The following is a 23,121-nucleotide window of genomic DNA, read 5'->3' on the forward strand; positions in this document are numbered from 1 at the left end:
AATTCTTCTAATTTAAAAAAACCCGATCTAGAGTGTCCAAAGTCACTGGATTTTGATATATATAGTTTTTTAAAAATGGTAACCAGGATGACACGCCCTGCGGGTCACACGTACCAAGGGTTTAGTAAAATAAAAAAAAATTTTGACAAAAAATGTTTTATGTAACAGTTGGGCGTGTCCACTATAAAAAAGTCATTCCTAAGGCCTAATATAAAATTGGACCTTTGGAATTGACGTCCATAATAGTAAGGTGTCCGCTAAAGGATGCCACGATGAGAAGGTTTCACTGTATAGTTCTTCTTTCGCGGTCACCACATATCGGAAAACGAAAAAAAAAGCTCTGGGAATAGTCATTTTCAATATTGTGCCGGTCAGTTTTATTTCAAATTGGATTAAATTAAAATTCGTCATTACCTCTGCTAATCAAAATGAATTAAATCTTTTGACCCTACACAGGATCTTTTTATCTTCCGGAACCTTGTAATTAAGCAAACAACGGCTTCTCCTTCTTAAACAGGCTATATATACGAAGTATCTTGTAAGCAACGTCAGGCTGAAAGCTTTCATAAAACAAAGCACTCTGATAGCAACAGACAGCCTGAAATCATAAAATAGAAAAAATGAGAAATAAAAGTCATAACAAAAAAAGAACAGTTTCTTTGCTCTAAGAGTCATATAAGTTTCATGTAAGGCAATGTTGATTAAAATGGCAAACCTTGTGCCCAGAGCTCTCAGATAAAACGTCGAAAGTAGTTACGAGAAATAAAAAAAAATATGCTTTTGTGTACATGCACAACTGGCGTAAACTCAGGATAAAAGATTCGCACTTTAATCACAAAAACTATTTTCGGGATGTCGGGACTATACTGTAATTTCACCCGTCAAAGGCTTAAGAAAAACAAGTACATTTAAAACATGGATTGTTTCAATAAATCTATATTATTTACTATACAAAACAATTTGTTTATTTTACAGAAATAAATAAATAATAGCCGACACCAAGCGTATCACAAACATAAACAATTGTACTACACAGAAATTAAATCTTCAACGGACAAGATGAAGTCAAACCCATCAACATGCTTAATTTGTGTCTTTACAGAGACGATAAAATTTAAAAAAAGCCAAACGCATTCTATTTTATTTAAAATCGTGAGAGATAAACGGAAATACTACAAATATTACGTTTTTCTTACAAAAACAAAAAAAGAAAATTATTCTAATTTGGCAAAATGAGGGACAAAGTTAATTGCAACATATTATGTTCATATATATCACTTACAAAAATATACCTTGATGATTTTTCATCCTCTGAAAATATATTTCTAACCCTTAAAATTTGTTCATCACAAAATTTTAGTCAACGTGATGTAAAAACTTCGAGGATGTTACAACCAATAGCTTAAATTGCACATAAAATCGCGTCAATCCAATCCTCAAAGATTTCTTAAAACGATCATAGAACAAATTCGAAAACAAAGCAACTTTTGCCGCCTTTATTCAAAACAGGTTTTGCGGTAAAAATCAGCCAACCAGATTTAAATATTTACGATATTTTATTGAAGACCCGATTCGTTGGATCAGAGCATGTGCGAATCAACATTTTGTGATGACAGATTGTCACATAATTATTAAAAGGAGAGCCCCGCTTCCAATATTGTTACCCAATAATCCGTAATCCTATATATCACGTGGTCGGTCATGTGACACGAATATACTTTAAAAATGCAAATTCCATTCATGCATTCTAAATGTTACCCTTTATATTGTACACGTCGCGTCGTCGATTTCGTTTTAAAAATATTAAGACGTTTCTTTCGATACGTTGCATAAAAAAGAACAGTCGTAAAGCGGGATTTCAAATACTGGCGTATGCTTAAGAATGTTATAGCTGATACCATTTCTTTCGTTGGTACTTGTCAGCTAAGGCTTTGGCGGCGGAAGAGAAGTTATGCGCTCTTGCGTTCATTTCTTCAGTTCGGTCTTGCAGCGCACTAAGTTTCTCACCACGCTCAATTAATAACTACAAACAAAAAACACAAGTATAACGATCGCAGCTAGAAAAACAAACTGTATTTTAGAAATGTTAATCCATGTATTTGTATCCTTTTTTAATAACCTGAATCTCTCAAAACTAGAAACCCCTTAAGGATTCTAATAGGTAACAGTACCAAGAGGAATTAAGGTTATTCTTTTCCTACCGATATATTCAAAAGTCAATATATAATACATTTATTTATTTATTCATTCAGGCGCGGATTTAGACTAGGTCAACCCTATCACGCGACCTAGTAAAAAATGCCGAGGATCGAAATGGAATTCTGTCAAATTTAGCCGGAATCTGAAGATCGAAATATTCCGCCTTGTTTTTGCTGTACTGCACGGTCAAAGTAAAACATTAACTTGACACTATGGCTCATAACCTCAGAGGGTCCATAACGTTGCTTAAAATATTTTTTCTCATGAGTTAAAATTTTTATTCTCTTGAAGTTACATTGGTTATACCTCCGCAACGCTTATTTAAGAGAGCGCGCAGAAAATAGTATGTACGGCAAACTTTTTAATACAAACATTTTTTGGGAAAAAACAGTAAAAATGGTAGCCTTACCATTTTTGCTTTGTTGATAGGATCTGCAGCTCTATCCGCTTGATTGCGTAAAGACTCGATACCAGACCCTGGGACATACTCTGCAACTTTTCGGACTTTTCCACTTTTTGGACCAACTACAATAAAACGTAAGTTTCTTTCATTTACGACCTACATTTATTAATGCACCTTTTTGATTCCACAAAATTATAGGAACGTTACTTTCGAGAAAAGAAAAGCAACTAACTTTATTGGTTGAAAACCAGAGGTAGGTTAGACCACTGAATAAGAGTTTCTTATAAAGTTTGCTACTCAAGCCTTTTAACAAAGAACATTACAAAAGTTGGAAAAATTTAGAAGACTTACATAATTCTTCTCTATCCAGTGCTGATGGTGCGCTTGTGAAGAAACTTTCAAAAAATCCTCTTGCTTTTGGTTCTGGCAGAGGGCGCATCGTAAACAAACATCCATGATCTTGCACAAAACTTTCCCTGAAGACAACACAGACATTTGCACCCTTATCTTCGAATGTTTTAAACAAGCAGAAAACCATAACAGCTATCAAACATTGTGCAGATTAATGGTTTAATTATACAAACAAGTTATACGCACAAAGATCAGAGATAGTTAAAAACAAGTCTCTTACTCCTTTTGTTTTGTAAATGCAATTCTTTGAATTTCTGTTGGTGACGCTAAGAAAACAGCCTCTCCTCCTTTGCCCATGGTAAAGGTACGAATCATTCTAAAAAACATGAAGTTGAGCCGGTTAAAATTTTGTTTGCATAAGATGCACGATATAGGGTTGAGAATCTTGGGGCAAGGAAGAACATGAAAAGTAAATATGCATATTAACACGGCTCTTATTGGATAGCATTCCCTTTGGTATAAATTACGGTAAGACTCTACGAATGTCAAAAAAACTTCGGTAAAGTTAAGTATCATTTACACTAAACCCTGTGACCTGTTGATGAGAAGAAAATTATATTATATACCTGTAATCAGCTAAAGATACACCACATTCCACGTCCAACAACGATCTCAGTCCGGGTAAACTATATATTTTAAAATAACCATCCGTGGTCAAACAGCCGATGCAATTACCTCCTAAAAATATCCAACATTTTTTAATTCATACTAATGTGTATTGTTTAACAACAAAATGCATGAAGTAAAATCATCAGAAGTTCATACCATCAATATTCATTGATTCTGCCCTTACTATGTATGACGAAGCTGACACCGGCTCAACAGACGCAAACGTTTTAAATGACGGTAACGATTTTACCCTGATGTCTTTTTCTGTTGTTATGGCGACAAAACTTCTCACAGTCGATTCAGTATTGATAGTTTGAATGTTCATGCGTTTTACGTTAGGATTAGCGCTTTCATTGTTGCGCCAAAATTCAAATGGTTGAACGCAGATGTTTCCAGATTTATCCAGGTGTGTTACATCGAGCACACAATGCCGTTGGTCCAACAATGTGCCTTAAAAAAAATTTTAGTAATAGACTATCTTACACAACACTCACCGGCATTTTTTATAAGAAATTTGTTGAAACTTTAGGCAAAATTAAAAAGCTAACAAAAAGCAAAAGCTTCATGAGAACTGAAGTATATGCCCATTTATCCACACACGTTTGTTTTCTCAATTAACGTTGAGATATAAGAAACACGTTGCGAAATTTGTGTAATTAAAAGAATAAGAGTGTAATTTGTTGTTGAATTTGTTGTTCTTTCTCCCCTATAACATGACAAACCTGTACAGAGCGCGAGAACAGGTTGCAGTGATCTCTGTTCTCCCACTGATGGCACGCTTAAAGCAAGGACTGCTGTTGAACCTAAACTTGTACCAACCCAAAGTGATGGACACACCAGGTTGCCTAAAAAAGAGAGCTATGCTATATGTATGTCGTATGATTCCGAAGTGTTGGCGTAATCTGACTTGCTCGTTAATGTATCCGAGGAGTAACGAGCACTAACTGTAAGAAAGGCGAGGCAACACATCTACCTCGTTTATTTCAGAAGGAAATGAAGACAAAATTAAAAGAAGAAAACAATTTAGTAATTACCTCCTTTTCGTGTATACGAGTAAGCAAATGTGAGTGCGTGTATTGAACCAGCAGTGGGCTCCCCTATTCGATCTTTACCAACCACCGCACCGTCTTCTTTATCTTTAAAACCGTTCAGACTGGACATACTATTCACAGAATGTTTTTTACTAACTTTTTCGTGCGAGTGTTCAAGATTGATGCTTACCACACGAGAGACTCTCTCTTTGCGCTTTTCCATGTCTTTGGATTTTTTCTCGAAAGTCGGGCAACTACTGAATGTTTCATTGGGAGTCAACGGTGGAGAAATAGGGTTGCTTCTACTGTTAGAGATGGACTGGTTGTTAGGTGTTTGTGAATAGTCTGTCCATTCACCAGCGACTAAACAAAAAAATGAAACTTTAAAGAAATGTTTGACATGACATTTATATCTTCATTTAATTATTCAATTCACTAAAATGGCGCTTGGGATAACGTGGTTTGTAAAAATAAATAAGCACACACATTGCAAGAAAACAAAATTAAAGAGAGCTGGCCACAATATATTTAGGTCAACTTTCATTTTAAAACGTGTAAACAACTCTCTACAGGATTGTTAGTAAGATTTTGGAAGGATTTTATGCACGTTAATGTTTAAAAATGTTCCTGGTATTAGAAATCTTCTGAAACCACACAATATTTACAGTATGAGAGAAATGCACGTTTGACTGGTTATTTTCTTTGAGCCTCAAATATTTTTTTTTACAACAACGAACAACACTTGATTCAAAAACACTGCATGGTGCATTATTTAACAAAAACTCGCAACCTACATGCGTTTACTGAACAACACTACATCAAAAACACTACATGGGGCATTATGTAAGACTGGCAAGCCACGTACATGTATGATACACAGAGTGCAGGGTGTCAGTTGATAAAGTGATTTTCAAAACTCACCTCCAAGCTCATAACTCATCAATACCATTACTGTACACTTTTGTACATAATCGACAACAGCCACGCCAAGTGTGTTTCCAAACGCCACTCTGTGTAAAGAAAGAGAAGGTCAGTAAGCATTAAACCATTTTTTAACTCCCTACCAAATATACAGCAAGATTGATCGTATTATATACTAATTATATACGATCCATATTTTCATAATTATTATTTCTTATGTCCGAAGAATATTTCACCAAAAACAATACTTCATTAACAAGAATGATTTACTTTCTTCTAAAAAAATGTAAAATCAAACTTCCAAGTAAGACACTTACAAACTGTAGGCTGAGCTCACAGATATTGTTGTCACATTTGGCATGGGTTCAGGTGCCACCTGCTGGCATATAAGACTGGGCTGGAATCCAGCAGGCCATTTGACTGCACCATTTCGAATTGGCGGGTGATGTACCAGAGAGATAGAAGCTGAGGAAAGTCTATTCGGAGTGTTTGATCTAGTTTCATTAGTATCCGGAATAAGATCAGTCATGGAGTAATCAGCCGAAGTCGGACTTTCGTTGCATTCTTGGCCGATTTCAACACAGAAATTTACATCAATTTTCTGAAAACATACAAAATAAGCAGGTAAAATTGCTGTAAACTATTACTGTAAAAAAAATGCTCAGAAATCCGCCATAGATGTGGAAATTAATGACCAAATAAAAACTTACAGGAGTTTCAATTATGTCGTCCTTTGTAGAAAACGTGAAGACAGCAACAAAATAACTCTGACAGGCAACCGTCAGCACTCTACCATAGGGACAAAAGCTTATATGTTGTACAGCAAAAGGGTCATCGAAGTGTTCCACGCTAGATGCTTTGCTGACGTTACTTGTCGTACTCGATTGACGACTGATATGACGTTCAAATAATCGCGCCACAGATACTTTATGGCAAAGTATTAACATATCTAAAAACAGTTCAGCATTTATGTTAAAGATTAGGAGATTGCAGATTTTTTAGCATAGTGTACTTCACCGCACTTGTCCCTTCCTTAATGGCAGCACCTCACCTCCCAAACGAAAATCAAAAAGCGAATTCGCCATCGAATTCGCCGTTCAATTCGCTTCGTGAAATTCCCCCTTTAAAGGGTTTTATATTTTGCACTTTTTTTAAAAAAAAGAAATTTAGACCTAGGATACTATCAGGGTATTGCTTCACTTTGTTTTGTATTTTTACATATTTTTCACCAAGAACTACTAACTGATTTTCTATTAAAAACAAAACAACAAGTTCTATTATTTTTCTCTCAAACTGAACTTACTTGAGGTAGCATCCCAAAATTTTACTGATCCATCCACATGACTAAAAACAAAACAAAAAAAATAACATGACATTTCTTAAATTAAATTAAATTAAAGAAAAAATTTAGTTTTGTAATCATCAGGATTATGAAATATTTTCTATCACATTAAATGAGACGACACTTAACACATAAAAAATCAAGTGTACAGTTTACCCAGTAATTATAATAGTAGGATCTTGATTGACTTCACCGTCTTGGCCTCCACTGAGTGGCCATATCTATAAATAAAAAGAAACAAATAAACAAGTTACATAGTTCATATAGGGTTTGTGAGACTGAACATAAAAGATCAAGCTTAATAATCACCCTTAAAAAGGTTAATAACATATTCAGTGAGGGAGGGAGGAGGGAGGGAGAAGGGGAGGAGAGATTAAAAAAACGCTTCATGCAACCATTTTCAAAGACAAGAAACAGGTATTAAAATAAAAGAAATCAAAAACAAAACAAAACAATAAATGAAAACACCTACTCTACTAGATTTGTTTGCACCCGTTTTATGTTGAGGCGTTTGTAAGCTATGAAAAGCTGCAAGCAATGTGTTGGGACACTCTGGGAAAAACTGTACGCATGTTATTGGTGACTCATGTATATCAAACCTGTATGGCATTTGAAACCACGGCAAACTAAAAAGATGAATAAACATTGCAGTTGAATTGATAGCAAATGAATATATAATATAAATTTGTTGTGCTGTACAAACCTAGGGGCTAGAGGACCAAGTAAATCAAATACAACAATTTCATTACGTAACAGGACAAACAATGCTTGAGGTTCTGGATATTCTACAAAAAACAAAAATAGGATTCAAAACAATATTTTCTAATGCCTTATTTCAATTCTAAAACAGAGTGGATAATCGTGATGTCTGAAAATCTTATCTGAAATGGATCAGGATCAGTTTATAGTTAGCTTTAAACAGCTTAGAAACTGCTTTAATGTGCTGTTTACATGGAAGATTACCCGTGTCCGAGTGAAGTGAAATCTCAAGCCAAAGTAAATTTCTGTCATGTTTAAATGAGGTTTTACTATTTCCAAAGTAAAGTAAAAATTGTAGCCATGACACCAAGACCCACATTTACACGTTTACTTTACTTTTGCAAAAACGAGTAATTTAAAATTTAGGCAGAAGTGAGTATCCCTTTGAGGTATCATATAAACATTTTAAAGTGAAAGTGAAATCTCTTTACTTCTCGATGAGAAGTAAAGAGATTTCACTTAATTTTGAACAAACAACTTAATTTTGAACAGCTTTCATGTAAGCCACAGCCTAGGGAGTAAGCAATCTAGTATTATTTTTGCTCCATTTTGTCATGATGTATCATTATGCTATTCTGTTGTATCAAATTTATCTGTCAATTAAATACAATATTCATTGTGTCGAGTAATGTTTACAGTATATTTTGTTGCTCCAAGTTTAATGGTACTGCTCTGATTTAAATAATAATTAAAAATTATACAAATAATAAAAGGCAGTTCAATTATAAAAAAATAAAGTGAAAGTGATACTCCTAACTATTTTTTCCCTACACTAAGTGAAACAACATTTAGAATTGTTTACTAAAAAGACAGCCCAAAACCTGCAAAAGCCAGTTTGTTTGCTTAGTCTAAAGTATCTACACCAGGCCTTACTTGGTGCACAACTTAAGCACAAAATCAGCACGTCAGTCACTATTAATTTTGTGTTAAATTTGAATTTCATTGTGCACAAGGTCCAAGAATTATTTTGGTATACAATGCAAGTAATGAATAATCCAACATTTGGATTGTGGCAAGAATAATTTTTTAACAAGTTTAATAAGTTTTTGTCAAACTCGCTATTTACAAAATTTGTGATAATTAATTCACGTGAAATTTCCATTTTCTGTTATGCCTCACATCTCTTCTGCACTGTCATGATCTATATTGCACTTTAACACTCTACTACGCAACACATCACTTGATAGCATGACTTTTATCCCGTACATAACTCAATAGGTCCAAACTCCATCGCTTAAAGAAAAATAGGACATTTCTTCTCTTAAGTTTGTTAGAAAGTTTTTTTTTTCTTTTGATGATGTGTCCGCTGTTTTATCTTGATAAAGTCTCAAATTCAAAGTCTTAAGGTAAGGGTATTAGTGACACAACAGCGTTTATTGTGTCATGTTTGAAGGGAAGTTATTAAAAAAAATTATTGCAATGGCTTGGAATCGAAGTCATCACAATAAAAAAATAATTTACGAAAAAAGCGATATCAAGATTTTTTCTTGAACCTGTAAATATGCCATAAAAATTCACATTTGTATGCAAAACTGAAAAACTTTTAAATAATATTAATTGTGTAAAATTTCTTTTAAAAGTTAAAGTTTCTCTTTAACTTGGGAACAGGAAACACCAGAACAAAATTTAAAATGTGTGAACAACACAATAAATAATATTTTAGAAATACTAAATTTTTGGTTTAATAAAACACAATTTTACGAAAGCTTTTTATACTGTTATTCTTTATCTAAAATTGTCGTAAAAGAAAAATATATACAAAAAAGTAGGTATAAGCAATCTCAAGGATTCCCCCCTGCATTCCTTTGTTTTTATTCTAAATCTTGGGTTGTCCATATTGCTAATGGCTGAAATCTTCAAGTCCCTGGGCTACTTTATTGTATTCAGTATATACATCGTTGTTAATTTATGTTTGAGACCAGTCAATAAGCCACATGGGAAAAAACCCACAAATGACAAATCTTTGTTATTTCTTTTTTGAAAAAAAACAACAACAAAGATCCGTCATTTAAATTTTGCGCGACGCCGGCAATGTCTCACTAATGCACAAAGATATTTTTCACAACTTTTTAACTGTTACCTGTATTATGTGGAGCTTGAAACGCTGATGAAGGTAATGTATAGGAATCTCCTGTTTTGATCAGCGGTTAAGGAGATAAAAAAATTTCTGACATCAGCAATGTCTCACTAATGTACAATTGTTTTTTTAGAAATTTGTATACCTGCTGCCTTTATCATATAGAGCTGGAAAAGCTGATCAGAAAAATGTACATGATCATGTACTTTTGACTGACAGTTGCAGTGTAAATGTTTTTTGATGACAGCATCAACCTGTTTATTCCCAAAAGGGTGGGTTGACACAGCTTTCAAATTGGTCCCTAGTTACCCACACAGAAGTTTAACTTAAAAGCGCAAGGTAATGGCTTCACCATTCATGATTAATGAACTGACGTTGGTGTGCATAAACAGATCTACTTTGCCTGTTACAGACAGACAGACAAACAAACACACACACACAGTCTTTGTATTATTATAGAGATAAGCTGATAAACAGAACAAAATCTCTCAGTTAAAATTTTTACCTTACTGGTTTTAAACTGATTTTTTTGAACTGATTTGTAAAAATCACTTTTGTGGATCATTTGTAAGTTATCGTGTTTAAAACATGTTCAAATTTAGAGAAAATTATTGTTCTAAAGAAATAGCACAGGTAGCTAGATATTCATACAAAAACATATACTTTTGGTATGATCATGACTGACACCAAGCATTTAATAAATTGCGATCTTTTGTTTTTTTGCAATCTGGTCCAAAAAATTTAAATTAAATTTTCCTATAGACTAATAATAAATTAAGCATGGCAGCAATATTTTTAAAGTGTAAGCCTTTAAAAGATAGTTATTTTATCAGTTATATACTATAAAATAAAATTAAAAGATATATTTTTGTAAGTTTTAACTCAGCTATAATGCAGTCTTTTTTGCTAATGATTATAGATTAGAAAATAAAACAGGATGATCAGATAAAATGCTTAGTGCTTTCTTAAAAAGTTTTTATAATTTTGCAAACAGGCTGTGAAACAAATGCATATGTTTGGCCATATTTAATTACCAAATGCACTTCAAATAAAACATAATTACAAATTACTGCTACATGTTGAATGTAGGTAAACATATAACAACAAACCTGTAGGATATGGTGTTGATGACAGATATTCAAAATCAATCACATGTTCTGATAGTAATAAACTTTTCGACCGGCCTCTCATTATTGTTAATCCCTTGCTTTTATTTCCATATGGCATCCCCCCAGAGAATATAATGAGTGGTAAATCCCTAAAAAAAAAATTAATTTATAAATGTTGAATGAAAAGAGATAATGTAAAGCAAAACAAATAAGAATAGAGCAAGAAAAATACGTAAAGTTCATTGGCTATCTGCTACTTATTCTTTTGTTTTTAGGTCTGTTTGTTTGTCTGCAAGAAAAGTTGAAATGATTTCAACTTTCAGTTTAATGGGAACGGGTGGGAATGGGAAATTTTATCAATTAGATTTCCGAAATCACAATTGTCTGTTTTAATTTGTTTTTTTTTAGAAATCCACCTTAGTGAACTTGTCAATGAGTCAATCACTTACCCATCTTTTCCTGCCAGCCATCTAACTTTCAAAATAGGGCAGCACACACCTGCTTCTTTGGAGTTTGAAGTTTTTCCGGTTGCTAGAAAAACAAAATAAAGGCTTGAAGAATATACTTTTGTAAAAAATTGTGCAAGAAAAATTATTTTATGGCAATACCATGTGGTGTTTGTTTCTCATCTGGTTTTTTAGGATTTCTAAAATTCCATGTAGACAAACTACCATCCCAATGACCTGTCATAAATTGTTTTCCTTCTGTATGCCATGACGCAGATGTCACATATTGAGATGCCTAGTCAAATAGGTAAAAGCAACAATATTTAAATTCATCTTTAGAACACAAAACTTCACACTAAGAGAACAGGAGTCTGGAGTCTTCAAATCTTGACCTGATATACAATTAGAACCTTTACAAAGTATTAGACAGTATAAACTAAACAGGCAATTGAGAGAAAGAAAAATCCATTCTGTGTAGAACTATTTATCACCAAATGTATCAGCATTTTGTTGCGGTAATTCTAAGACAAATTACTTTTGTGAAAAAATTATGTCAGTAATACTCCAGAAACTTCCATTGTTACTTGACTGAGTGAGTATGAACTTATTACCTGACTGAGCAAGCATGAACTGATTACCTGACTGAGTGCGTATGAACTGATTATCTTTTTTGCACGCAGATCCCACAAAACACATATTCCACTTTCAAAATTTAGCAAAAGCTAAATAAAAGTAAAAATGTCAGTAGTGTGTAAATTTAAATGGAACGATAAGAATGGAATAAACAAAATAACAATACCTTATTTTGATCCTGTGGGTTAGTGTTAATTAGTATACATGGACCAGGGTGCTGCTTATTTGACCTGGGAAATAAAAAATATGCCTTATGCCTTACTTTCTTTAACAGCATTGTTAAAGTTAAGAAAGAATAAAGGGTAAAACTTACACATCAATTACATGGTTCCAGGAAATTACATAACCTGATATACGAAAAGTTTCCACATGCACCATATAAATATTTCCTCTCTCAGTTCCAACATATAACCATTTGGAACCAAAAGGATTGTGGATTGCAGTAATCCTAATGCAAATAAAAATTATCACAATAAATCTGATATTAGTATAAGGCCAATAAAAGAAGCACAATTTACATCAGTAGTTATTAATAATAGCATTCATTATACTCATCTTTGCAAACAAAATACAATATTAACCATTGGACTGTCACATACCTCTCTTTCTTAAAATTTAATGACTGAATTAACGCAGGGTGATTCTGCCGTAAGCTCCATATATGTAGACTTGCATCATTACACACACTAACTAAGCCACCCTTAAAAATAATTTAATAATTCTTAATATAGTAACATTAACAATGATCTTAAATAATACATTGATGTTTTTAAAAAATAACTATTTCCGAAAAATGAAAAGAATAAGAAAGATAAGGTGCAAAAATGAAATGTAAAGCTTAGGTTGAATTTACATTTTATAATTTGGTGCAAAAAAAGACAAGGAAATTACAGAAAATTATTTGGTTTATTTTGTTTATTTAAAACAAAATAATTGACAAAATAACAAATCCAGTTGCAGTTTTACCTTATGCTCTGTTCTGGATTATGCAAGAGAACCTTAAAATGTATTTGATTTTATGCTTCAGTCAATGCCAAAAATCCTAACAGGATGGCCAACAGGTTAGAGAAAAAATCTAGCATTTTCAGCATAATATGTTTATTTTCACTAATTCAAGAAACCATATTGTTTCCTATCTTAATGGAATATATTTTCAAGATTTAGTGAAATAAACTTCCAAATTATTTTAGATTTCATGAGAATTTATGAATAGTTGTTTTCGATAAATTTCGTGGAACTTTTGTGAAACTTACTTACAAATGTTTACAAATGTTTTTCATTCTACACCTTATTTTAAGAATATTTCTAATCAGGGTGTCCATTCTCTGTTGTCCTAGACAATAGCCCTAATTTTTTAACCTGAAATTCTAACCTAATATTCTTATGAAGCATATTATAAAAGAAAAGATGTGTAGTACAAGTTCACAGCTATTCGTCAAATAGTTGAAGGCATTGTCCCAATCAAATTTATCCTTGATGTAAGCTTTAGGGTAGGAAGTCATCACTGATACAGTTAGTGCAATGCCAGGAAAAGGAATTTTAAATTTGTAAGATATATAAAGAAAGTGCTGGTGGGGTCAAAAATTGTTGAATTTACGCAAATACAATGACTTATTTTGCAACATAATTTTGCCAAAAATGGTTTTGAAATAATTAATTTCATAAGAATTTAATTTTGTAAATGACGGAACTGACAAAATCCACCACAGTGGCAATTAAGGTAGTCTCAAAAAAAGACAAGGTAGTTTCAAAAAAAGAAAAAATGAAATGTTTCATGTTTGAATTTTTTTTTTATCCTTTCAAAACCAATTTAATTGCAAGGATAAACACAATCATGTTTATAACCTTTCTAGCCTTCCTTTACAACTCTTTCTCACTTTTTTTAAAAATTTAAACCTTATTGACCATTCTGTTTATAAGATTTCCCACATACCTCATTGATTAGGAAAGCTAAAATCTTTACTGAAGCATTCGATTCATGATGAATGTGAAATTCAACTCCAGGCTTACCACAGCTTTTTAAAATAAATTAAAGAGAACACAAAGGTGAAAGAACAAAACAAAAGAATTTATATTGATTTATACAAGAAGACAACAAATTCATGAAAAAAAATACAATTTTTTAAAATGCAGCCCTGTGAATACTGGTTCACATTCTGTAAAAATAAGTTTTAACTGCTAGATAATTTTAATAAAAAGCTAGTAATTACAAAAAATATTTCTATAATAATAGCCGTATTTTGTGTGTTAAGGGTTACCGATATTCCTTTGATCTTTCCGCGAATTTTTAGAAACCAGGGGGTTGTTTAATTGGAAATCTTATGATTTATCAAAATAAATTACAGAAATTAATTTATTTCCTTAAGGCTCGAATACACGGAACAAGTTTGCAGATCAATTTTCAAAATAAAATATTGAACTAAAATTGATCTAATATTGTTGCGTATATATCGTAGAAAAATAACAGAACGATAATGCCATAATGACGTAAAAACACTCAAAAATTGATCTAATAAAATCAAACCGGTTTGATTTTATTATATCAATTTTTCGTCGGAACAATATTATTTCAAAGGAAACCGCCAGCTGCTCACTTTTTTTCGAAACTCACGCTCAGTATTTCATTCATTTCAAATGTTTTTATGCACGTAAAGAGAGTAAATGAAGAAAAACGCGACTAAACATGTCAGATAATTTTGTTTTACCAAGTACGTTTAGATCGTATCAAGCCGCAAGGCAAACTGAATTAAGGTACTTTGTATTTCTATTTTTTGTCTCTACTTTCTTCGTGATTACACGTTGATCTCTTCCACCTAACGTGCAACGTCGCGAAATAACGTTGTCGCGATTCCTATTCGAAACTTGAATTCTTCGTTCACTGGGAGGTTGTTACTACCACAATTCTGTGTCTCATGAGAGGTTTTCAATGTACAAAAAGCTTTTTGGAACTCAATTCCTGACAATGACAATTCGCAGGACACGCAAAAACGGAGTGAACCAGCTGAGGAGATTGCACAACCTGAAACAGCTGTGGTTGCAAAAAAACGTGGCAGACCTTCAAAAAAGTCATCCGAAAAAAGAGATTGGGATGATGACGAAATCTTTGTTCTTATTGAAACTTGGTCGAATCACGATAATCTTTACAACACAAGAAACAGCCAATATTTTAATCGTGATACACGACAAAAATCTCTTGAAAAAATTCAGAAAGAATTAGCAGACCAAGGTATTTTTGCTTCAGTGAAAGATATTGCAGATAAACTCACGAATCTAAAGACATACTATGGTGGTCAAAAAAGATCTGTCGAATCTTCAAAGGCCAGTGGCGCTGGAGCTGATGATGTTTACGAGAGTAATTGGAAGTTCTTTCAAGTTTTGCACTTTTTAAATGATTCGTTTACTCCAAGAAAAACTTTCAGCAATGCCGATGAAAATTCAACGTACGAGGTCTTGAATTCACCCTCAGCAAAAAGCGCAAAGAAGATTCGCGATTCGAGCATGGAGACAGCGCAAAAAGTTATGCATTCTGCGGCTGCAGCTTTGGAAAAGTTAAATGAGAAAAGGTCAAACGGAGGAGCTGAAAGGAAAGAAAAAACGGAAGATGAAGTTTTTTGTGAATTGCTGTGCAAAATATTAACAAGTATTCCGAATGGCGAAGAAAAAGACATGCTTAAATTGAACATGCAACATTCCGCAACGTCACTGAAGTATAAACGACGTCACTCTTCCTCGTCAAGCAGCTCTGTTTCTTCTTCACCTCTCGGATCACCTGTGTTTATGAACAACAGTTACAGCAGTTATAACAATGGATTATTCCAATAAAATATTTTTGTATACGTGTTTCTTTTTCTAGTACAAAGGTAAAAAAAATAACCAGCAATAGTTTATAGCTGATTCCATTGCCATGGTATTTGTCCTGGTCCATAAAAGTGGTCTGCGAACGGTGTAGCTTCCTTCTCTCCAGCGCCCAAGTTCAACTTCTCCGTTTTCGCATTCAAAATCGATGAACCCTTGAGGTGTATAACTCTCTTTCGACAAATCTCGTAACATATTGTGCAAAACGAGTGAGGCAAGCGTAATGATAGTTGCTTTTTCAGGACTAAGCATGAGCTTGGTGGAGAATACTCTGAAACGCTTCACCCATATTCCAAACGCGTTTTCACTAATGCGGCGAAATCGTGACAAACGGTAATTGAATATTCTATTTCTCGGTGTAAGTTTCCTTTGTGCGAAAGGTTTCATGCAGTTGTTGGTTAATGGAAACGCATCATCTCCAACAAAGACGTAAGGAATAGGCTCGTTGTTCTGATCATGAGCCCAGTTTGGATCAGGAGACTGTGGCAGGGGCTTACAATCGGGAAGATTTAAGTCACCATTTTCTAAAGCTTTGTAAAAATAGCTGTTTCTATAAACACCGCCGTCGCTTATTCTTCCCTGGCAGCCAACATCCACGAAGCAAAACTTATAATCATGATCGACTATAGCGAGAAGTACAATTGAAAAGAATCCTTTATAATTATAGAATTCTGACCCAGAATCCTTAGGATGTAGAATAGATATGTGTTTCCCATCAGCAGCACCAATGCAATTAGGAAATTGCCAACGCGTTCGAATCTTTTCCTCTTGCGCCATCCATTCCTCTTTGGTGTTAGGTAGATGTAATTCGTTCAGAATTGTATTATAAGCTCCTCTTTCATTTCTGTGATGGAGCCAATCTTTCACCCATACAGTTTTTTTTTTCCTAACTTTTCTGCCATGTGAAAGAATGACACTGCTTGAAAAGATCAAGGAGCACAAAATTGTTTCTTCTTCGTTGTCGCTCATGCCTGATGTTGTGGTAAATTAAATCAAGATTGTTCTTTATATTGTCTCGTGTATGTATACAAAAATATTAAATCAATTTAAGAATTGAGTAATTATTGACCTAAAATTTTTGTGTGTATTTTTTTCAACAATATTCCGAAAAATAATATTTTTCGAAAATTGATCTGTAAAATTGTTCCGTGTATTCGAGCCTTTACATAATTTAATTAATTTAATTGATAAACCTCTAATTTAAAAAACAAATTAAGTGACTAAAATGAATGCATTATTTTGATATGCCATTTTTAATAATAATTACCACCGTGACCTCAATCGCCGTTTTCGCTCAGGAGCTACAGAAAACAAATGGGACATTTTACTGATAGTTTTACTGACTTTGTTTTGACCGCTCTCACACAATACACTAATCAAAACGCTTGATTCTCTTTGAAAAACCAATCCAAGACTTTCGTGGCCTGGGCAAACGAAGAAACATGAGGACCGAAACATGATGGCTATTTCAGTTTTTAAAGTAATGCTGGTCAGTGCTGTTTGAAAATCTGTTTCACCTTTTTGTCTTTTATAGGCTTTTTATTTTTGTAACATTGGTTTTTGGTATGTTCTAAAGTGTTAAGATAAATATATTGTCACGTTTTTTAGCTACGTACAGATCTTAAACGCACCAGTTTTAGGATTTTTAGCTAGGAACGAATATTCTATTAGCTAATAGCCTTACTTTTTACCAATTTTGTTTGGTATAGGGTTTTTCTCCAACTCAACATTTATTTTATGTCAAGGATATAGCCACTTAGCTAGCTCATATATTTACCTAAAAAGTGAGAGTATAAAAATTCAGTTTGGCTATCAAAATGGCAATATTCTCAGCAATAAATCTTATGCCAAATGCAGTTTAGCTAGGTAGCTACATCTTTAATTATTTTTCTTAAAACTTTTTTTGCAAATAAAATAGCTGAGCAATTGCTTTAGCTGGAGGGGTAACGACAGGCTATTTCCTGTGTTGTCATTTGCTCCTAAGAAAGAGTTAGTCCTTGTTTTACCTTTTTTAGGAAAGATTACCTTACAAATTAGAACACGTTTGCACCGTTTGTTTAAGCAGAAACTGGCACATTGTAATGTTAAACTTATATTTTTTTCTAAGAGGAGGCTACATAGCTGCTTTGCCTTTAAGGACAGAATACCCGAATCGTTACGCTCCGGACTCGTTTACTGTTTTAAGTGTAGTGGCTGCAACGCCACTTATTATGGCAAAACAAAACGCCATTTTAAAGTCCGTATGTCTGAGCATTTAGGTATTTCTGCACTTACAGGTAAACACGTTAAACTTGGTCCCCAGGCCAGTGCCGTTCTCGAACATTTAATGTTTTGAAATTACTCTCCAGCATCGTTTCACAACTTCTCAGTACTTGCGGAAGAGTCTAAAGATTTTAAACTTACTCTGATGGAGAGCTTATTAATTGAGCGTGACCGTCCCATTTTAAATAACACGGTAAAATCTATGCCTTTAGAATTATTATAATAGCTCTATTTTCTTCCTATTATATCCTATTATGTTTAGTATTTTATCTCTAACTTGTTAAATAAAATTTAGAAGCAGTGTGAACATGCCAACCTGGGCGTTGGCGAAAGCTTGCTGAAAGATATATTTGGATATGTCGTAGATTTTGTCGTTCTTATTTTTTAATATCTTAAAAAACTGCTCTACCAACAAAATTAATCTACAATGTTTCCAAAGATGAAACGAACCTCAAAATGAAATTATATGTAATTATTTCAATACAAAGCCAAACTACAATTTCCTTTAAAAGTTGTAAACAAATTTGTTTTAATAGTTTAGAACAAAATATGGCGTTGTTTGAACTTCATATGATAGTTTTGATGGTTTTAGAACAAAATACGGCATTATTTAAACTTTATATGCTTGCATTTTCATTCTTGTAGAACAAAATACAGTGTTTCTAAGCTCAGAACAATCAAGTTTTGATGTAGCAAAACAAACTTTATTATTTCTAAATAGAGAAATGCGATAATAACGCAATTAACATAAACGAACTTCGTATAATAAAACTTGCACAAACACTTTGAGACGGTCCTTTAATAAAAATGGATAGTTTGATGATATGGAAGAATTTGTCTTTTAAAACATAAGAACTGGCATGCATAAATAATTCTTCTCATATGTACTAATTTCCCAAATTACAAGCTTAGGAAAAAATGAAATGCCACACCCGCTTCATATTTGTTGTAAGTCAGAAAAAAGTTCCCAGATATTAATAAATGTAGAATGCAATAAGTTAAAGCATTTCAAAATACTAGAAGTATAAAGGATACATTCTTATGGCACCACTGGATGTTCCAATAGCAATCAATCGCTGGACTGAATCCAATGCAATGCATGTAGCGTGATACGGGAACCCATATCGATTAATCTAAAAAAATTAAATTGCCTTCATCTTTTTAGGCTAGTAAATTATTAATAAAACAGTGAGCTGGGCTTAAGCCATAGGTGACTCAGGGTCTTGTATTAGGCCTGAATAAAGATAACTTTGTTACTATGCAGTCTTTTCAATAAAGCAACATGCTACACTTTGCACACCAAAAATTGTTTCTGTGGCGTCCAAACAAGGAATTTTTAATTCTTCAATTCCTGTGCTACTACTACGAAGGGTGTTACAACGAGCATATTTTTTTGTATTTTTGCTTTATGTGTGCAGATAATTAATAATTTTTTGTTGTAAAGAAAAAATAGTTAATAATTTGTCTCTCCAAAAAAACTGTTTGGATGAATTTGTTCTCTTGTTTTGATTTATAAAAATAAAAGTACATGGCAAGGTAAAAAGATAAAAATACTAGCATGCTCAAATGCTCAAAAAATTGTTTTTAAAAGTTATGCAGCAAGTTTTACCAATGTATTGTGTGTTACATCCAGGACAGGAGAACTGGTAAACAACATTTGATTTAGACAGAAGAGGTGTAGCATGCTTGGTGTTTGTAATAAATGTCATTGTGTCATACATAATATTAAAATGAACGAATTTATCTTCTACCAGGTTCAACGGATTTTACGAATACATGATTTTATCAAATAAACACTGTTTTCATCACTAAAGTTATAGATTGCAGCGATAATTGGAACATTTTGTTGATAAAAGAAGCACTGTATATCAATCAATTGAAACCAGCATTGAACCATGGTTTAATGGTCTCTAAAGAACTATCATTATTCTAATGTTGGATATATAACGGCCACTTGTTGCAAAATATTTTTTCTCTGATGATGACTTGAACTATAGTCGAAATATTAAAAAATACAAAAAAAAATTGTTTTATTTTTAAATAAAAAGAACTTCAGACTTTCTTTTTTACTTCTTCCACTTAAAATAACAAAAAATACAGAAAAATTAATTTTATAAAAAAATTTATAAGAAAATCCAAGTCCAACATGCGAAAAATCTTTTCATATAGTTCAGATGACAATATTAAGTCTTTTGCAACATTACAATTATTTAAAATTCATAGCGAAGGAGGATGTCAAGGCAAGCATATCCTGCCTTGTTTTTTTATGTTTTTTTTTTCCATTAGGTATTCTATTAAGAATATTACAATTTACATAGCACATTTTAGTCAAGAAGAAAAAGAACATGTAATAGTCATAAAGAAGGAGGGTGTTGCAGCAAGAGTATTCTGCTTATTTTTTCATATTATTTTCCTAATGGGAGACTATTTTAGTGATAGTCTTGCAATATCACATACTAGCTAGCATATTTTTACCATCTCATAATATTCATAACAAAGGAGGGTGTTACCACAATAAAAATCTATCTTTTTTCCACTATTTTAGCAAAAGATAATCACTATCTGGCTGCAATTTACACAGTTTTTTTTATTATTACTTGGCATAAGAAAATTAAATTTTGCACAAGCGATATTGGATTTTAGGTGTGCGATTAAGACCTGAAAATTGCACGTTTAATTCGGTTTTAGGTGTGTGTGATGGTGTGCGTGTGCGATCGCACATCTCCACACACGACTGCAAAAAAAAATTGACTGACTTAGAACTAATGTGTTCAGGCAATTAACAAAAAAATTGAAAAATGTATACCTTTGCTAAATTGAAATCGTCAGGTTTTAATTTATCGTTAAGTTCTGCTTCGTTGTTTGCAGTAGAGCCATCAGTTTGAGTGCTTGAGCCATTATTTAGTTGATTGATACCATCTAGTACCCTTTTCAAGCCAGCAAGTTTTTTCATCCTATTTTGTGTGGGTCTTGGTATAGCATTTTATTCACTAGAGAAAAAAAAAGGAGCTAGTTTATATTATCCACAGACTTTATTAACAATAGTAAGACATGAACACGTTTCTCACAGGTATGATCTGACGCATTAATTTCTATTCAGAAATAATTCACATTTAGAATGCTATTCATTAAAATGTCAGTGTTGAATTGTATTTATTCCAATATAAAGAGAATACAAGACTACGCTAATAATTTTTTAGAGTTTTCATTACATAGACCAACACATAATTCATAAATAATGAAATATATATCTTTACATAAAGAAACTATCATCATATCACAACGTTTAATAAAAATTGTGATTGTCAACATTTGAATGTTCTTCAGATATTTACTTACACCCTAGCATTCTTTTTTAATCAGCACAAAAATGCTCTGTCACTTTTCCTACTTTATACAATATATGCCTTAACTATCTACCTTAATAGAGGATTTGATTTAAAAAGGTTGGTTTGACAATATCCAATCAAATATATATCTTTGAAAGCATAAGGTCAAAATTAAACAACTTCAATGAGAAAGAGAGGGAGATGTGCATATTTTACATGGCTATTATTTCCAGGGGGGAACTATGGCTTTAATGGGAAGTCCTAGGGTATTAACACTCAATTTAAGCTATGCAGATCCAAATAGGGTCCACATTCTACCAGACAAATCCCAGCAACATCCAACAGCCGACACAGTGACCATCTCCCTAATTCCCCACACATGACTTGGGTTAACCTGGTGCTAAGGTAACATTCACTTGCCCATATTGAATCACAGCCAATAGAAATCTCACCCTGGTCTTCTGCACAAGGTACGAGAGTTTTAACCACTAAGCTGCAGCAACATAAGAGTTAGGACCGAGAGTACAAATGCTCAGTTCTACTGTTCAAGTTTTACGAGTTTAAATGTCACCTTGTCTTCAGTAAAAAAAATAGAACAATAAACTTTTTGCTAAACAAGGTGTATATACAGTCAAAGCTGTTTTTTAACAGCTATCTGTCCATAGCAACTACCTGCATATAACACCTCCAATTAAAGTAGTAGTTGAACATGCCTATAGCAACCACCTTCCTAATGCAATCATTGGTCACAAAATTTAGGTTCCCTAGTTGCGTCACAACCTGTGAACGGCCACTAAAATAAGATTACTGACGCTGAAATACATCGTTTTTGTTTTTGTGGTAATTTTATTGTTAAGAACTCCATATATTCTGCACATGTTCAATAAAATGAACATATTTGATACTTACATGCTTCATGATTACAATTATTTGCTTCTGTCACATAAAAGTTTTAACAAACTGGGATATACCTGTGAATGAAACCATAGAATCGTTCATCGAACCTAGTGACAGTAGAAACTTAAAGGGTAATGAGCCACAGAATAGCTCAGACATGTTCCCACAAAATAACATGATGACGTTGCATGATAAATAGTCTCAAACAATTTTCCATCCAAAACAGCTATGCTAAAGAAGTTAAAAGTATCACAGATGTAGACAGTCAATTTAAACAACGCGTAGGTCATAGAAAGCTACTGCCAGGCAGTCAGCAATAACTAAGTATTTTAATAGTTACAAGTATGCAGTAATGTTATTGTAATGTTAGGCTTCATTGCTTTCGTTGATTTTAGGACCATTTTTTGGTACATTTATCCATAAATTTAACGTCTTTAACCATTAGATCAATTTATATATGGTTTAGATTTGGGGTAGGAAGAAAAAAAAATTATTGCAGATTGATGTTAATTAAACATAAAGTAATGATGTGTTTCTTATCACTGGAGTGGCCCTACTCATGTTTCTACTACAAGCTTCTGAAAGATATTGTAATTGTTTAATGCCGCTATGGAATATAAAAACTATAGGTGGAGATAACACTTATTCTAAGGGTGCCAGTGATTTTAATACATAGACAAATCAATGCAACATTAAACAAAATATCCATTCCTTAAAACTAGAGTGACCCAGGCCATGTTCCTAATACAAGCTTTTACCCTTAATTGTCTGATGGCTATACCGAAAACAATATGGGTAGAGAATACGGTTGTCACCTAAGGGTGCTGGTAAGAAGAAA

At 33.0% G+C, this 23,121-nt stretch overlaps 1 protein-coding gene across 1 annotated transcript; it reads right to left on the minus strand.

The window, feature by feature from the left end:
- Window positions 1–907: 907 nt before the first annotated feature.
- On the minus strand, window positions 908–21,067 carry LOC130644532 (syntaxin-binding protein 5-like). The gene is made up of 25 exons (XM_057450178.1): window positions 20,864–21,067; window positions 19,093–19,190; window positions 13,874–13,955; window positions 12,540–12,640; window positions 12,254–12,388; window positions 12,107–12,170; window positions 11,946–12,029; window positions 11,470–11,602; window positions 11,311–11,392; window positions 10,862–11,010; window positions 7,620–7,701; window positions 7,389–7,542; window positions 7,073–7,137; window positions 6,878–6,918; window positions 6,285–6,523; window positions 5,892–6,175; window positions 5,575–5,663; window positions 4,657–5,016; window positions 4,345–4,467; window positions 3,779–4,072; window positions 3,580–3,691; window positions 3,234–3,329; window positions 2,954–3,078; window positions 2,609–2,724; window positions 908–2,023 (listed from the first exon to the last, which is right to left on the minus strand). Exons 1-25 carry the CDS (start codon window positions 21,008–21,010, stop codon window positions 1,886–1,888), a joined length of 3,393 nt encoding a protein of 1,130 aa, XP_057306161.1. The 5' UTR covers window positions 21,011–21,067; the 3' UTR covers window positions 908–1,885.
- Between the last annotated feature and the right edge of the window lie 2,054 nt (window positions 21,068–23,121).

This window comes from Hydractinia symbiolongicarpus, chromosome 5 (assembly GCF_029227915.1).
Source record: "Hydractinia symbiolongicarpus strain clone_291-10 chromosome 5, HSymV2.1, whole genome shotgun sequence".
Classification (NCBI taxonomy): Eukaryota; Metazoa; Cnidaria; class Hydrozoa; order Anthoathecata; family Hydractiniidae; genus Hydractinia; species Hydractinia symbiolongicarpus.

Bases quoted from the DNA above. Each gene is read 5' to 3' on its own strand.
- LOC130644532 (XM_057450178.1), bottom strand. From the start codon at position 21,010: ATGAAAAAACTTGCTGGCTTGAAAAGGGTACTAGATGGTATCAATCAA. The intron at 11,603-11,945 runs GTAATCAGTTCA...CTATTTGACTAG, and splicing joins GTTCATACGCACTCAGTCAG to GCATCTCAATATGTGACATC. The intron at 3,692-3,778 runs GTATGAACTTCT...GGATATTTTTAG, and splicing joins AGAATCAATGAATATTGATG to GAGGTAATTGCATCGGCTGT.